This window comes from Pantherophis guttatus, chromosome 1 (genome assembly GCF_059756535.1).
Source record: "Pantherophis guttatus breed Tessera chromosome 1, ASM5975653v1, whole genome shotgun sequence".
NCBI classification, from domain to species: Eukaryota; Metazoa; Chordata; class Lepidosauria; order Squamata; family Colubridae; genus Pantherophis; species Pantherophis guttatus.
The window spans coordinates 115,824,061-115,841,629 of record NC_142063.1 but is presented as its reverse complement, the minus strand read 5'-3'; the positions used below and the strand labels follow the sequence as shown (position 1 = coordinate 115,841,629).

Sequence of the window (17,569 nt, the reverse complement as noted above, 5' to 3'; positions counted from 1 at the left end):
GGAATTTTGCTATAAGGCGATCAGCTTGGATATTTGCACTCTTCACCCAGGAAGCCTCTGACAATGGGTAACCCCTCCATTTAATTAAGTACTGAAGGCGCCCCCTGTGCCATCTTGAATCAAGAATCCGCTACACTTCGTAGTGCGTTTGGCCCCCAACAACCAGGGGCCCAGGGGGCTCACGTGGCATTGGCCTTAAAGTAGACCCCACTACAGGTTTTAGAAGGCTACTGTGAAAAACGGGGTGAATTTTCCCCAAAAGCCATGGCAACTGCAATTGCACTGTAACGGGGTTAATTATTTTTATTATAGGAAATGGTCCTATAAATTTTGGGCCCAATTTCCTGCTCGGGAGTCTAAGTCTCAAGTACTTGGTGGAGAGGTAAACTTTCTCTCCCAGCTGAAATGGTCTTTGGGGAGTTCGGTGCTTGTCTGCTTGGTCCTTATAGGATTGAGCCGCTTTTGCCAGCGCCCTCTTAACATTTTCCCAAGTTTGTCTCAACATTGCCATCCAGTCGGTCAAACTGACTGAGGAAGGGGGCTCCCTCGGATATTCTGGCATGGGAACAAAATCCATGCCACTCACTATTTTGAACGGGGTTAGCCCCGTGCTGCTGTGGACAGCATTATTATATGCAACCTCCGCAAAAGATAGGAGGTCTGCCCAATTGGACTGCTGGTAGTCGACGTAGCATCTTAAATACTGTTCTATCATAGCGTTCAGTCTTTCTGCCCCCCCATTGGTGCTCGGGTGAAAAGCTGAGCTGAGCCCTTGGGATGAACCTATGGATCGTAGAAACTCCCTCCAGAACTTTGCTGTGAACTGGACCCCTCTGTCGGAAATGATTCTCCTGGGGACTCCATGTAGGCGGTAAATGTGCTTCAGGAACAGTTTGGATAACTGACAGGCTGAAGGCAGTCCACTACAAGGAATGAAGTGTGCCTGTTTGGAGAATAAGTCTATTACAGTCCAGATCACTGTATTTCCACTGCTCCTCGGTAGGTCTACTATAAAGTCCATTGCAATCTCCTCCCATGGTCTTGTTGGCTCAGCTACTGGTTGCAACAATCCAGGCGGGCACCCTGGCCTTGTCTTCATCGTGGCACAAATGGTGTAGCTTTTTACATAACTGTCTATGTCCTTTCTCATATGTGGCCACCAGAACTGCCTTCGTACTAAGTGCAACGTCTTTAGGAACCCGAAGTGTCCTGCTGGTTTAACATCATGGCTCCTCTTGAGAATCAGGATGCGTAAACTTTGTGGGACATAGAGCTTTGTCCCCCTCCATGCTAGTTCATCTCTTTTTGTTAAGAGATGTTGATTGTCCCGATACCAGGGGTCTGTCAGCATTTCATTTTTTAATTTTGCAGTTAAGTCGCTAGCAAGTTGGCCTTGCTGGTCACGTCGTTGCCGTCTGGTGATCACTTGGGCTGCAGCTTGGGTGGAGGGGATGATGGCATTCACTACCTGCTCTCGCTCACTGTTGTATTGGGGCATCCGGGAGAGGGCGTCAGCCAGGAAATTTCTCCCTCCTGGGATGTGCTTAAGCTCGAAATTGAAATGATTGAAGTATTGTGCCCACCGCACTTGCCTGGGCGACAGTTTTCGTGGGGGTTTTAGGGCCTCTAGGTTTTTATGATCAGTCCAGACTTCAAATGGTTTCTGGCCTCCCTCTAGTAGGTGCCGCCAGGTCAACAAGGCCCATCTTACTGCAAACGCTTCCTTCTCCCACGCAGCCCATCGCCTCTCCGTATCGGTGAGTTTGCAGGGGGTGTAGGCGCAGGGTTGTAGATCACCTTGGTTGTTCTTTTGGAGCAACACGGCTCCTACTGCCACATCACTTGCGTCTGCTTGGATGACAAAAGGCTGTTCCGGATCCGGGTGTTTTAAGACAGGTTCTTTCGCGAACAGTCCTTTTAGTGTCTCGAACGCCTGTTGGCAGGTCAGGTCCCACTGTAAGGGTTGTCCCGGGTGAGGTTTCATCGCTGGACTTCCTGTCTTTAGGAGGTCCGTCGAAGGTTTGGCAATCTTTGCGAATGAGGGGATGAATTGTCTGTAGAAATTTGCAAAGCCTAGAAAACTTTGCAGTTGTCTGCGGGTGCGAGGGGGTTGCCATTGTAGAACTGATTGGACCTTGGCTGGGTCCATCTCTATCCCCTCGTTTGATACTCGGTAGCCCAGGTAGTCTAGCCGTGATTGGTGGAAATCGCATTTTGACAGTTTGACATATAGGTTTGCCTGTAGCAGTTTTTTCAGTACTTGGCGGACGAGGGGTATATGTTCGTCTATGGTCTCCGTGTAGATAAGGATATCGTCCAGGTAGACGAGGACCCCTTTGTAAAGGTGTTCACGTAAAACTTCATTTATTAACTGCATGAATACTGCTGGGGCTCCTTGCAAACCAAAGGGCATTACTTTAAACTGGAAACTACCCAGGGGGCAGTTGAATGCTGTTTTCCATTCATCCCCTGCCTTTATGCGTACCCGGTAATAAGCTTCTCGAAGGTCTAGTTTGGTGAAAATCTTCCCTTTAGCTAGGTGGGCTAGCATGTCTTTCATGAGGGGGGAGGGGGTACAAGTTTTGTACGCATACAGCGTTGATACTTCGAAAGTCAACCACCAATCTCATGGAGCCGTCCTTTTTCTCTTTAAACATGACCGGCGCCGCTACTCTTGGTTTTACTGGCTCAATAAATCCGCTTTGTAAGTTTTTGTCTATGTAGTGCCGCATTTCCTGGATTTCTTGGGGCATCATGGCATACATTTTTGGTTTGGGTAGTTTCGCTCCCGGAATAATCTCGATGGCACAATCGGTTTCGTGGTGGGGGGGCAGAATGTCACAGTCGGCCTCACTGAATACTTCGGCAAGGTCTTGGTATTCCCCTGGGACCTTACAAGCGGTGGTGGGTGCGGCTGCTAATTGCTTTACTGTACCTTCTGGGAGGGACCCTTGTGTTGGTGGTGTTTTGTTTTGTGGTGGAGGGCTGCTTTGGGGTCTCAGCGTGGGAGGGAATTCTTCTGGTCGGGGTTGGGGCCCCTTTGCTATTCTCAGTCTGCGGGTCCCCTCTTGCCACCAAATGATTGGACCCCATTTGTCCAACCACGAGAGTCCCAATATGACTGGTTCTGTCATCTTGGGGGCTATTATGAAGTGGATCGTCTCCCAGTGATCTGCTAGTTCTAGTCTCATGGGTTCGGTCAAGTGTGTGGCGTACGCTCCCCCCACTAGGGACCCATCAACTTGCTCAAAACGAATTGGTTGTTTGAGCTGTTTAGCTCGGATTCCCAATTTCAGAACTGTGGGTAGGTTGATTAGGCACCGTGTGCTACCAGAGTCTATTAGGGCTTGGAAAGTCTCTTGGGCCCCTGTTTTGGGGGCTGTTAGGCGTATGGGGAAAAGAAAAGGATGGACAGGTCCACTCACCATCGGGTTGTCTTCGCCTTCGTCCTCTGTGTCGTAGAGTTCGGGGAACTGATCTCCCTCATCTGGGGATCCTCTGGTTTCGGTCAGGTGAGCGAAAAACTCCGGGCTTTGGGGGTTTTCCTGCGATACGTGGGTGGCGCGCTTGGGCCTTCGTTCCGGTCGTGCTTTGGGCGGTGGAGCTGGTCCTGGTCTAGGCGTTCCACATCTTGCTGCTATGTGGCCGCTCCCCCCACATCGGTAGCATTTCAGTGAGCTCCGTGGGGCAGTTGGTCTGTGGGAGGGCTGTGATGTTGGGGTTTCCCGTCTGTTGAGTGGCCCTTGGTCTGATCGACCTCTCTCCTTTCCCTCTGGTGGTTTCGGCGTGTCGCTCGCCCGCAACCCTCTGTCGACTTTTATCGCTACCCGGAACCATTCAGAGAGTCGGTTTGGGATGTCACGATAAGCAGTCACTTGGGAAATTCTCTTATCTAGGCTTGTTCTAAAAAAGTACACCAGCAATCGCTCGGGTAGGGGAGGCAGTGTCCCAACGACTCTCCTGAATTCACGGATATGCTCTTTGATGGGCTTCCCCTTCTGCATTAGGTTTCTGAGCTCGTCTTCCACATAGGGGTCGTCCTCCTCCTCCTCATAACGGTTTCTCAATAGTTGCAAGAATCCATCCGCATCTTGCAGCTGGGGGGCCCTGTTTTTATAGAGGGATGCTGCCCACCTCTTTGCTTCTCCTTCCAGCCCTTCCGAAATGGCATTCACTAGGGCTCTAGGGAAAGGGAAAAGGTGTCCAAAACGCTCTATGTATATCTCAGCTGAATCGAGAAATTGGGCGAGGTTGTCTGGGTCACCGTCGAACTTCCCTCTGAACTGGGGTGGCTCCTCCCTGTCTACCCTCTCCTCTCTGTGCTGAGCTGTGTAGGGCCGGCCTCGGTGTTGAAAGTCCTCTGCTTCGCCTCTCATCCTGGAGTAGGGAGGTGCTGCCTCAGCTAGGCTTTGCTGCTTTCTGGGAGGGGGGGACCCATGGATGCATCGTTGGGCTCCTTCTCCTCCTGCTGTGAAGGGGGGAAGGGCTGCGCCTTGGGGAGGGGCTGCGCCTTAGGGAGGGGCTGCGCCTTGGCCTGCGCACTCTCGGGTCCACAGCCCAGACTGGTTCTCTCTTTTCTTTGGGTCTGCAGGATGGTTCCTCCCCCTGAAGGGTGGCACGGTCAAATTTTTCTTTCAACTCATCTATGGGGCTTTCGAGTGGCTTCCTTAGAATTTCTTGGTGCTTACTTTGTTTTCTGGCTTGTTCCCACTCCCATAGCCAGGAAGCTCTGCCCAATTCACTTAGGGGTTTTCCCTCATCTCTCACGTTGGGAAAGGGAAATTCCGCCTCTGAAGCTTTTGGCACAGCCCCCGGGTACTTATCTGATTCAGGCTTCTTTGTTTGAGGTTTTTCCGAGAAGGAAGGCGGGGAGAGTTGAGCCTTCATAGTTTCCAAACTGGCTGGAGTCACGACCGCTTCTCCTCCACTCGTTGCTTGAAGCAGGCTTTCCCCCGAGAGCTTCGCTTCAGCCATAGTGTCGGGGGATAACCTCCAATCCGAGTCATACGTCTGGGAGGGAACGGGATGATTTAAACTCAGCCAGCCTGGCTTTGAGAGAGTTTGGCTGTCTGTGAGGTTTCGGTTCTGTCTTAAATAAGTTCCATTATCAAGCGCAGAGTCTCTAATAAATCACTTTTTATTAAGAACAGAAATAGCCGACATTCCTGATTCTAATTGCAGCCAAACTGGCTCCTCCTTCCAACCCCCTCCTCTTCCGCTCTCCTACCCGATGTCCCATTGGCCATCATGCAGATCCATCTCTACGTCCCGGCACGTACTTCTCACAGGAATGTAGCCCCCACCCTCGTCCCCCAGGAAACCCTATCTGTTGCATGCAGAAAACTAGGTAAAAGTTCATCTCAGCAATAAATCAGCGCTTCTGGTCTTGGCTTCATGTCTTCATGTCAGAACTGGAAGAGAGCCTAATTTGGAATGCTGACAGTGGTCCCTATTTTTCTACTTGCATTTTTTTATGTGCTAGGTGCTTGTAATTAAACATTTCCTGTGACCTCCAAATGCTTGTCTTTCATGATGTATCAATCATATTTATAATCCCAACAAATAATTACTTTTGTGCAACTGTTTTTATTTTCAGATTGATATGCCCAGGTAAATGTAGACTGTGTGTGTGGAGAAGACTGGAATTGAGCTTGCTGGCCTCAGATGTGACAAAGAAATTATGCTGCTTTCTGAAGTTTATTTTTATTGATTGATTGATTGATTGATTGATTGATTTAGTCAAACATGTACGAGATAACAGGTATAAGTATAAACATGAATATGAACACTGGAAATGGATACAAATAAATGGGGACAGTAGGACAGGGATGGTAGGCACATTGGTGCGCTTATGCACGCCCCCCTTTTTAAATTTATTTAATTTGTCAAACATGTGTGAGATAACAGGTATAAGTATAAAGTTTTAACATTTAACTTTTGAAGGTTTAACATTTAACTTCAAGAATTAGAGAAAGTGCTATCTTGAACTTCAACCCAAGCAATGTTACCAAAATCATGAAAATTGCCAAGTAAATTGGGTCCACTACATAAGAAATCCATTATACAGTCTGATAAATCAAAGTTTATAGGATATAGATATTATTATTATTATTATTATTATTATTATTATTATTATTATTATTATTATTATTATTATTATTATTATTATTATTATTATTATTATTATTATTAATATTGGTTAATTTTTAGTGAGATTCACAGCCTTTGAGGCTCAGCAGCTCGAGTCTTAACCAAGGACCTAGGAACTGTTAAGGTATCATCGGAGGATGTAAGCTGTTCCGAGTAAGGTGGTTTTTTGTAGAGTCAAAATGTTCAAGTCCGGCAATTTTAGAATTTCTAAATAGCGGGGTAGCCCTTTGGGTATTGCTCCAAGGGCTCCAATTACAATCGGGACAACACACGATTTCTTTTTCCACAGTCGCTCAACTTCAATTTGTAAGTCCCGGTACTTGGTGATTTTTTCTTGCTGCTTATCTTCAATTCGTGCATCACCAGGTATTGCAATGTCAATGAACCATACTTCTTCTTCTTCTTCTTCTTCTTCTTCTTCTTCTTCTTCTTCTTCTTCTTCTTCTTCTTCTTCTTCTTCTTCTTCTTCTTCTTCTTCTTCTTCTTCTTCTTCTTCTTCTTCTTCTTCTTCTTCTTCTTCTTATTATTATTATTATTATTATTATTATTATTATTATTATTATTATTATTATTATTATTATTATTATTATTATTTAAATTTCTATACCACCCTTCTCCTTTCGGACTCAGGGCGGTGAACAGCCAAAAATAAAACATTTGTACACAAAAGTTAAAATAGTTTTAAAATAATTAAATAAAGTTTGGCCCATAATTTAAAACATTTCAATTAAAATCAATATCAATTTTAAAAACCAATATAAAATCAGGCCAGCCCGGCTAACTGAAAGAAATAGGTTTTAAGGGCCCGACGAAAAGTCCAGAGGTCTGCGATCATTCGTATCTCTGGGGTTAGATTGTTCCAGAGGGTAGGCGCCATCACAGAGAAGGGTCTCCCCCTGGGGGTCGCCAGCTGACATTGTCTGGCTGACGGCACCCTGAGAAGGCCCTCTCTGTGGGAGCGAACTGGCCAGTGGGAGGCAATTGGTGGCAGAAGGCGGTCCCGTAAGTACCCCGGCCCTAAGCCATGGAGCGCTTTAAAGGTGATCACCAACATCTTGAAGCGCACCCGGAAGTCCACCGGAAGCCAATGCAGCTCGCACAGGAGAGGAGTCACATGGGAGCGCCCCATTGCTCCCATAATCCCCCGCGCAGCCGCATTCTGCACCAGTTGGAGCCTCCGGGTGCACCCAAAGGGGAGCCCCATGTAGAGAACGTTACAATAGTCCAGACGAGAAGTGACGAGTGCTTGAGTGACCGTGCGTAAGGAGTCCCGATCTAGAAAGGGGCACAACTGGAGTATCAGGCGAAGCTGATAGAAGGCCCTCCCCGGCCACGGCCATCATATGCTCTTCTAAAGACAGCCGTGTGTCCAGGAGGACGCCCAAGTTGCAGGCCCTTTCCGTGGGGGCCAGTGATTTATCCCCAATAACCAGCGATGGCGCCAGCTGGCTATACCGGGATGCCGGCAGCCACAGCCACTCAGTCTTGGAAGGGTTGAGTCGAAGCCTGTTTCTCCCCATCCAGACCCGCACGGCCTCCAGGCACCGGGACATCACTTCCAAGGCATCGTTGGGATGGTCTGGGGTGGAGATGTACAGCTGAGTATCATCAGCATACTGATGGAACTCCACCCCAAAACCACGGATGATCTCACCCAGCGGCTTCACATAAATGTTGAACAGGAGGGGCGAGAGGACATACCCTTGTGGCACCCCACAAACAAGGCACCTCAGGATTGACTGCTGCCCCCCTGTCAACACAGATTGCGACCGGTTGGAGAGGTAGGAGGAGAACTACTGCAAAATGGTGCCCCCCACTCCCAGTCCCTCCAGCTGGTGCAGCATGATACCATGGTTGATGGTATCAAAAGCCGCTGAGAGATCTAACAGGACCAGGATAGAGGAATAACCCCTACCCCTGGCCCTCCAGAGATCATCCACCAATGCGACCAATGCCGTTTCCGTGCTATACCCAGGCCTGAAATCGGACTGGAGTGGATCTAAATAGACAGCTTCATCCAGGTACTGGGGAAGCTGTCGCGCCACCACACTCTCAACGATATGAAAGAAGACAGTGTAAATTACAAACAATTGATATGTTATCTGACTCAAATTAAGCATCTTTAAATGTAGAGATTTCAATAATCACTACATAGTGTTATATTGCATACATTTCTATTCCTCTTCTCATTACAAAAAAAGATATTATAAAATTCATATTGGAACAGTGCAAAGATTTAACAGAGCATTGCACTTTTATGAAATTTCTTGTAAAACATCCTTTCAAGGCTGCTTTGCAAAACAATACAAGTTTTGCAAAAGCAGAAACAAAGTGAATGGATTGTTTCATTTTGTATCACTCCAAGGTCTTGTCCAGCCACCTCCAGCTGTAATGGTAGCACAGGTAGACCTTGCTTATTAACTGCCCATGCATCATGCAATGACCATCCAAAGTTACAATGGTGCTGGAAAAAAAAAACAAGTTTGTGATTAAGGTACACATTTACAATCATTGTAGTGTCCTGAAGTCATGTGATCACCATTACAATCAATATGTATGGCCCTGTGCCTGACACGTTGTTTTCTTTTTTTCTCACAGCGCACAGAGATTGGACAATAAGAGAGTAAGCAGGCACAATAGGAAATATATATTGAAAGCAATGCTCTGACATGGGCTGGGAATCATGAGCATGTTACACAAACATCCAGTGTATTCCCCATTCTGTATCTCGTTGTTGTTGTTGTTAGTTGTGAAGTCGTGTCTGACCCATCACGACCCCATGGACAATGTTCCTTCAAACCTTCCTGTCCTCTACCACCCTCTGGAGTCCATTTAAGCTCACGCGGACTGCTTCAGTGACTCCATCCAGCTACCTCGTTCTCTGTTGTCCCATTCTTCTTTTGCCCTCAATCTTTCCCAGCATTAGGCTCTTCTCCAGTGACTCCTTCCTTCTCATCACCTTCAGGATTTGGCCTTCTAAAGAGCGGTCAGGGTTGATCTCCTCTAGAACTGACTGGTTTGATCGCCTTGCAGTCCAAAGGACTCTCAGGAGTCTTCTTCAGCACCATAGTTCAAAGGCCTCAATTCTTTGGCGCTCAGCCTTTCTTATGGTCCAACTTTCATAGCCATATATTGCAACTGGGAAAACCATAGCCTTGACTGTACACACTTTTGTTGGCAGGGCAATGTCTCTGCTTTTTAGTATGCTGTCTAGATTTCTAAATAGCTTTCCTCCCCAGGTGCAAGCATCTTTTAATTTATTGGCTGCGGTGCACCCCATCTGCAGTGATCTTGGAGCCCAGGAAAACAAAATCTGTCACTACCTCCATTTCTTCCCCATCTATTTGCCAGGAATTGAGAGGGCTGGATGCCATGATCTTAGTTTTCTTAATGTTGAGTTTCAAGCCAACTTTTGCACTCTCCTTCTTCACCTGCATCAAGTTCCTCTTCACTTTCTGCCATTAAAGTGGTATCATCTGCGTATCTGAGGTTGTTGATATTTCTCCCGGCAATCTTAATTCCAACTTTCGATTCATCTAGCCCTGCCTTTCTCATGATGTGCTCTGCAAATAAGTTAAATAGGCAGGGTGACAGTATACAGCCTTGCCAGACTCCTTACCCAATTTTGAACCAATCAGTGGTTCTGTGTCCAGTTCTCACTGTTGCTTCTTACCCGCATATAGGTTTCTCAAGAGACAAATAAGATGGTATGGTACTCCCATCTCTTTAAGAACTTGCCACAATTTGTTGTGATCCACACAGTCAAAGGCTTTAGCATAGTCAATGAAGCAGACGTAGATGTTTTTCTGGAACTCCCTAGCTTTCTCCATGATCCAGCGTATGTTGGCAATTTGATCTCTAGTTCCTCTGTCTCTTCAAAATCCTGCCTGTACTTCTGGTAGTTCTCGATCCAGATACTGCTGGAGACTAGCTTGCAGGACCGCGATGGTGAACCTATGGCACACGTGCCACAGGTGGCACGTGAAGCCATATCAGTGGGCACACGAGCGTTGCCCTAGCTCATCTCCAGTGCGCCTGCACACACTGGCCAGCTGATTTTTGGACCTTCTGGGCCCACTGGAAGTCAGGAAACAGGCTGTTTCTGGCCTCCAGAGGGCCTCCAGGGGGCTGGGGAAGGCTGTTTTCACCTTTCCCAAGCTCCTAGAAAGGCTCTGGAGCCTGGGGAGGGCAAAAAACGAGCCTACTGGGCCCACCGGGTGATCATGTACCAAGTGGGGGGAGCTCAGGGGAGTTGCACGCGGGGGAGCGGGGTGCATTGAATTATGGGTGTGGGCACACACACATGACCCCCCCTGCTTTTGGCACGCGATGCCAAAAAGGTTAGCCATCACTGTTGTAGGATTTTAAGCATAATCTTACTAGCATGTGAAATGAGTGCAATGGTGTGATAGTTTGAACATTCTTTGGCATTGCCTTTCTTTGGAATTGGAATATAAACTGACCTTTTCCAATCCTGTGGTCAATGTTGAGTTTTCCAAATTTGCTGGCAAATTGAGTGTAGCACTTTTACTGCATCATCTTTCAAGATTTTGAATATCTCAGCTGGAATACTGTCACCTCCACTAGCTTTGCTGTTGCTCAGATTTCCTAAGGCCCATTTGACTTCACATTCTAGGATGTCTGGCTCGTAGTTAGTGACCACCCCATCGTGGTTAATCAAGGATGTTAAGCTCGTTCTTGTATAGTTCTTCAGAGTAATTTTGCCACCTCTTCTTAATCTCTTCTGCCTCTGTTAGGTCCCTGCCATTTTGATCCTTTATCATGCCCATCTTTGCATGAAATGTTCCCTTCATATCTCCAATTTTCTTGAAGAAATCTCTGGTCCTCCCTATTCTATTGTTTTCTTCTATTTCTTTGCACTGTTCATTTAAGAAGGCATTCTTATCTCTTCTAGCTATTCTCTGGAATTCTGCATTCAATTGGGGGTATCTTTCTCTTTCTCCCTTGCCTTTCACTTCCCTTCTTTCCTCAGCTATTTGCAAAGCTTCCTCAGACAGCCATTTTGCTTTCTTGCATTTCTTTTTCTTTGGGATGGTTGACCATCAGGTAAATAAAAGTTTAGTGATCAAATAGTATACCAGTAAACTATTTCAAACATAAATACAACCAAAGAAAATCCAGTACAGTAGGAAAATAGGTAACTCAAGGAAAGAAAAATAATAATGGGAGGGATCTCTAGATTTTGAACTGGGGACATTCTGTATGTAAGACAAGCCTTATAGTCATTTGCTAGTAAAAAAGACTATCTCTAAGAGAATCTGCCCAGATATTATTCAGGAAAAGTGTGTAAAGTGTGTAATTCCTGCTTTTCTGAAGTTCGGGGACTGTTCTAGAAGAAAGCAAAATGCTGGATGAGTCCTCAGCAATGTGAAAACCCTCAAACAGGCTAATTCTATCTATAATGGTATGCAAGAATGATCTTGGGAAACAGGAGGAAGAGCCATGCAGTTGGTATTTCAAGCCACCCATGGAAAAGGCATATGGGAAGCATCTCAGAAGGGACCCTCCCTAGTTTTATGGAAAGTAAAAGTAAAAGGGGGGCGAGGCTTTCATACGTGCAAGATTCTATTACTGTAAATTTGCAATAAAGGTAATATTAGTACTCAAGATTTGTGCTTCTTGTTTGGATTAGCTTGAAGAGCTGACATCTTCAACCTTGACCAGATGGATTATATCAGTGGTCCCCAACCTTTTTATCGCCGCGGCCCGCTGAGCGCGCGCAGGGGTGGGGGCACGGCCCAGGAGCTTTTGCGCACGGCCCATTGCACACAGCCCAGGAGCTTTTGCGCACGGCCCAGGAGCCTTTGCGCTGCAGCGTTCATGTCCCCCGGCCGCTGCGCGGCCCGGTGCCAGGTACTCCACGGCCCGGCACCGGTCCGCGGACCGGGGGTTGGGGACCACTGGATTATATTATATCTTAGCACAAAACTCAGGTTAAAACCATTTACAGAAACCTATTTTTCCTTTGGTTTATTTTTGCTTAGGTTAAAGATATGAAAACTATGTCCTTCCATACCATTTCCTTCCATACCATTTTGGACAACATTTAAGTCAAAAATAGTGAAGGGATCTCTTTTTGTTCAAGTCCCTTCTACCTATGCTCCACTTGATTAATTTTAATTTTAAGAGGATGATAGCTGGTGATAGCATATTGTATTTTCTTTAGAAAACATTACCATTGACCCATGATAGAGCATAAGCAGATATGGATCAAATTAGTTATGATTATTTCAAAGAACACAAGAAATAGAAGCAGATGCTAACAGGCTAGAAGTGTGATTGAGCAAATCAAGTCAATGAACTGGAAGCAAGTAATCTATACCCAGGAGCAAAGATCAACATGGCTTTTCTCTCAATTTTATCTACTTCTGTTTCATTCTTCAGTGTCATCTTCCAATGTGACTTGATGTTTATCAGAGATTAACCTATCAGGTGGATTTACAAGTAAGGATTTCGTTTTAAGTAATGTGCTGTTCCCAAGGAAATTTCTTTATTGTTTGTGCTGTTTTAATATTTTGCATTTTCTTTTCATTGTGTTGTATGAACTGATTCACGCTTAAGATTAATACATTTTAAAAAATCACAACTAACCAAGTATCCTATTTCTCAGCTTTCTGTTCTAAATGTTATGTGTTTTCAACCTCAAGGCTCACAATTTTAGTATGATCTTGGAGCTGAGCCTACATTGCATCTCTTGAGGGCTCTTCATTGTCAAGACCCATGACTAAGGACATATAAGGAAAAGACAGACTTGGTAAGAACCCGATACTTCATCATTCTTTTAAAAACTCTTAGAAACTAAGAGCCAAGAAGAAAAACATTATCACAGAGAAAATGTCATTCTTTTACTTTAATTGAAAAGCACAGAAGATTACTACTGTGCATGAAAACATTATCACAGAGAAAATGTCACTTTTACTTTAATTGAAAAGCAAAAAAGGTTACTACTGTGCATAAAAACATCATAGAGAATGGGGGCTTTTTAGCATAATCTGCCAAAAAGATTAATGTATGAATTTGCATTAGCATTTTGACTGGCAATATTAATGTTCAGATGTCCATTCTCCACTCCTCCTTTTCTCTTTGCATGCCATCATGAATGGCAAGAAACATTTCTTGCCAATGTTTTCTTCCAGGCATCCTTCACTTCTTTGTTCCTCAGGCTGTAGATCAAGGGGTTCATCATAGGAAACACCACAGTATAAAAAACAGATATTATTTTATCAGTGTCTGGGGCATAACTGGAAGTAGGCCGAAGATAAGTGAAAAGGAGGGCCCCATAGAAAAGGGCAACCGCAATGAAATGGGAGCTACAAGTTGAAAAAGCTTTCTGGCGGCCTTTGTTGGTAGGAATTTTCAAAACTGTGCAAAGGATAGAGGAATAGGAGATGAGAATGAACAAGAAAGTGCTCATCTGAATAAAACCACACAGAGCAAAGAGGAGCATCTCGTTTATATGGGTATTGGAACAGGAGAGGGCCAAGAGTGGAGGGATGTCACAGAAGAAGTGATTGATGACATTGGATCCACAAAAGGAGATGCGAAAAGTAAAACAAGTGTGCACCAATGAGGTCATGCTACTAATCAGATAAGAACCTGTTATCAAAGAGACACACACTTTGTGAGACATAAGGACAGGGTAGAGTAGTGGGTTGCAAATGGCCATGTAGCGGTCATAAGCCATGGCAGCTAGAAGAAGGCACTCAGCATCTGCAAAGGAAGCAAATAGATACATTTGAATAATGCATCCTGCAAATGAAATGGCCTTCTTCTCTCTTAAGAAATTGACCAGCATCTTGGGAGCAATGGTGGAAGAATAACTAGTATCTAGGAAAGCCAGATTGCTGAGGAAAAAGTACATTGGACTGTGTAAACTGGGGCAGGTCCAGGTTAATAGGATAATACCAATGTTCCCCACCAGAGTGATCACATAGATGGTTAAGAAGAGGACAAAGAGGCCCGTATTGATTTCTTGACGATCGGTGAAGCCAAGAAGAAGGAACTCATGCACTGTTGTGTGGTTCCACTTGGCCATTTTGTTCAGTCTTTGGTGTCCTTGACTCAGGGTCTGAAATCAAGGAGAGATATGAACTGTGGGGACAATGACAAACACATGGTTAACAAAAGATGCTTCCTCTCTCCCCCTCAAACTAGAAGAAAAACTATTTTCATTGGTCTTCTTTGATATTTATAAACAAAATGCTGAAAAATGATAAGCAGGGAAATCAAGGACCATGGAAACCTGACATCAGATTGCTTGGTTTGGCTGGGTTTGCATTCTCTTTGAGGGAATATATTCTCAATATACTTCATATCTATTCAAGCATGTTTTTGCACATACAGTATATTGGCTGGTGTGCATTCTCTAGAACAGGAGTAGAGAACAGGAGTGGAGAACTCTTTATGACTTGTGGACTTCACCTCCCAGAATTCCTGAGCCAGCATGGGAGTTCTGGGAGTTGAAGGCCACAAATCATAAAAGGGCCATAGTTCCCCATCTCTGCTCTAGAAGAGGGCCAATGAGGCCAACTTCACACAAATTTTGTCCCTAGCCAGGCTGATCTATGCATTGTTGGATTGTTTTTCATATTTATTTATTGATGGGTTGGTGGATTTGTATATGTATAACTCCCATTTCTAAAACTCCAATTTCTCGACAGTTTGGGTTGGCATACAAAAGGAAAACCAAAGCAAAAGAATACCATGACAAAATAGTAAAAGGAAACAAATTTGTCTCTTTTATACCTAACTAGCAAGAAAGACCATAGATAGACAGTGACCATCTAAAACATGTCTTTAAAAATCCAAATGATTTACGGTTTAAAAGAGAGAAAAATATCATAGACCTGCTTTGAACCAAAACACGAGTCAGTATCAAGGGCAATTATGTTTGCAGACTTCTCTGAAAATCTCTGGATTTGAACGGGATATAAATGTTAATAAACAAAGAAATAAATTTAAAAAATACAAGAGATAACCCAGAAAAAAATGTAGCATATAATTTTATGCCAGAGTATTGTTTATTAATATCAGTATAAGTAATTAGTATTAGTATTAGTGTTGTTTACCATTGCTTGAAAAGATGGATATGACAGAAAAGGAATTTACATCTATTCATAATTATTGTATCTTATTTAGAGAGCCATACCTTCAAGTGCCTGATTTTTTTCAGCCTTAAATTCATATACCCTGCTGCTATATACTTTTGCAATTTTAAAAACGGTTTAAAATATACATTTTTGTGTGATTTTTTTCTCTAGTATATTTATTTTTGCACGTATGTCTTTTCTACTATATATATTTTAAATCACACATCACACTAAGAGCTAGTATGGTCTAGTGATTAAGACACCAGGCTAGAAACCTGGAAACTGTGAATTCAAATCCTGCCTTACCTATGAAAGCCAGCTGAGTGACTTTGGGCCAGGAACTCTCTCACAGCCCAACTCACCTCACCTGTTGTTGTTATGCTGAAAATAGGAGGAGGGAGGTCTGATGGATATGTTCGCCATCTTGAGTTATTTGTAAAAATAATAATAGCAATAGTACTTAGACTTATATATTGCTTCACAGTGCTTTAGTGGTTTACAGGGTCAGCATATTGCCCCTAACAATCCGGATGGGATATAAATAAATAGATGATAAAAGAAAGGATGGAGATCCTTAAGTTGAATTTAATAACTGCTAAAGTATGATGGAAGGATGGATAGAAAAACAGAAGGGGGAAGGAAGGAAGGAAGGGAGGGAGGGAGGGAGGGAGGGAGGGAGGGAGGAAGGAAGGAAGGAAGGAAGGAAGGAAGGAAGGAAGGAAGGAGATTCTTTCCATTCAAATGTGTCAGCAAATCTAAAACAGACCTCCCATTTAAAGACTTTCTTTTTTTAAAAAAATAGTATCCTAATATAATATTTTCTGGCACTTAGTATTTTCACAAATATATGCATTTTTATGCACTATGCTGTTTTCCCCTTCTATTTCTGCTGCCCTTTGCTTGGAGAATGGTGTTGGAAACCATAAAAAAGGTGAAAATCTATTTTGAAATTCAATGGCATTTTAGTTCACAGTGTTTAAGTATGTGCAAGTTAAATGTATGCCCATCTTCTTCCGATGTCTAAACCTATTATTACTTAACTTCCAGAATGGAAACAACACAGCATTAAAAAGTAAATGAAATAACTGTCTTAATATAAATATGTGTATTAACACTAGGATTACATAAATTTGACCAATGTAACAAATATTATTAACATTATTATTGCTATTTGTATCAAAATGAACGATACCCAGATGCCGCATTGTTCATGTATTTATGTTGATATATATTTAAAAAAGAAAAGAAAAGTAAATGAAATTATACAGACAATATTATTCCATAATGATTGTTTTCCTTGCAGTGATAAATACTGTTTCTATTTTATTCCCCAAAGGTCAAAACATCTTCCTCTAAATTATTATCAATTTGTATCCTGTTTCCTTCCAGAATGTACAAGTCACCTAATCATAAAAATCCAGTCAAATGCCAGTCTGAAACATCCACATCCTTTCTCAAGGAACATCATCACCAATTCCTGATATACCACTGGCCATAATACATTCAGAGCACCGTCTTCAGATTCTGTTTCTGCTCTAATAGTTTTGACTTACCAGGGAGGCAGGGTGGAAACAGTATGTTTCTTTGTTGCAAAACCGGCTGCTTTTAAAAGTTTTGAATTCATCATTCTGACACCAGAGACCAGGATCCCTGGAGTAGCTTAAAGTGGTTGAGCAAGGAAAGTTTGTTAAATGTGCAGAACAATCAATTAAACTATGCTTTGAGGGCAAAACATATGGATTGTCTACTTTGTAAAAACTTGCAGTTTTATTTTTCCAGAGGCGGTGCGTGTACCTACATTCTCATAACAATGTAGAGCAGCATAAATTGTTGCTCGATTTTGGCTACCGTTAAAAACAATATTGTCAAAAAAAAAAATTCACAAATATATGCAGAGAATGCTGGCATATGCTCAGACACATCAGGCTGTAGACTTTGCAGAACTTCAGAAGGTTGATTCAGTCGGAAGAAGATTCCCTTGAAATGTACACACCCTTGAATTAAATGATCAAATTCAATCTTTGAATTATTTTAATTTTCAAGTTGGTGGGAAGCTAACAGCATTCCGTGTGCCTTTGGTGTTTAGTCATGCTGATCACTTGACCACAGAGACATCTTCGGACAGCGCTGGTTCTTCGGTTTTGAAACAGAGATGAGCACCACCCTGGAGTCGGGAACGACTAGCACGTATGTGTGAGGGGAACCTTTACCTTTAACTTTAACTTTCAAGTTCAAAAACATTAGAAAGGGTCCAGAGATATTTTACTAGAAGAGTACTCAAATCCTCTGCTCAAAATAAAATTCCCTAT

The 17,569-nt window shown here is 43.6% G+C and overlaps 2 protein-coding genes and 1 long non-coding RNA gene across 3 annotated transcripts in view; 1 reads left to right on the top strand and 2 right to left on the bottom strand.

Annotated features, from left to right (window-relative positions):
* The window catches only part of LOC117667160 (olfactory receptor 5J3-like), a 36,154-nt gene extending 19,063 nt beyond the window's left edge, over nucleotides 1–17,091 (bottom strand). Inside the window, exon 1 of the mRNA XM_087881583.1 lies at nucleotides 16,814–17,091. The gene's annotated coding sequence lies outside the window, so the exon portion shown is untranslated. The remainder of the gene's footprint in view (nucleotides 1–16,813) is intronic.
* Nucleotides 12,554–16,908, top strand: LOC148116543 (uncharacterized). The gene is made up of 3 exons (XR_015731083.1): nucleotides 12,554–12,615; nucleotides 12,819–12,925; nucleotides 16,650–16,908. It is a non-coding gene; the product is annotated as an uncharacterized LOC148116543 (long non-coding RNA).
* Nucleotides 13,139–14,212, bottom strand: LOC117667155 (olfactory receptor 5AS1-like). Its single transcript, XM_034420371.2, has one exon. The coding sequence runs from the start codon at nucleotides 14,204–14,206 to the stop codon at nucleotides 13,265–13,267; it is 942 nt and encodes a 313-aa protein (XP_034276262.2). The 5' UTR covers nucleotides 14,207–14,212; the 3' UTR covers nucleotides 13,139–13,264.
* Nucleotides 17,092–17,569: the final 478 nt, after the last annotated feature.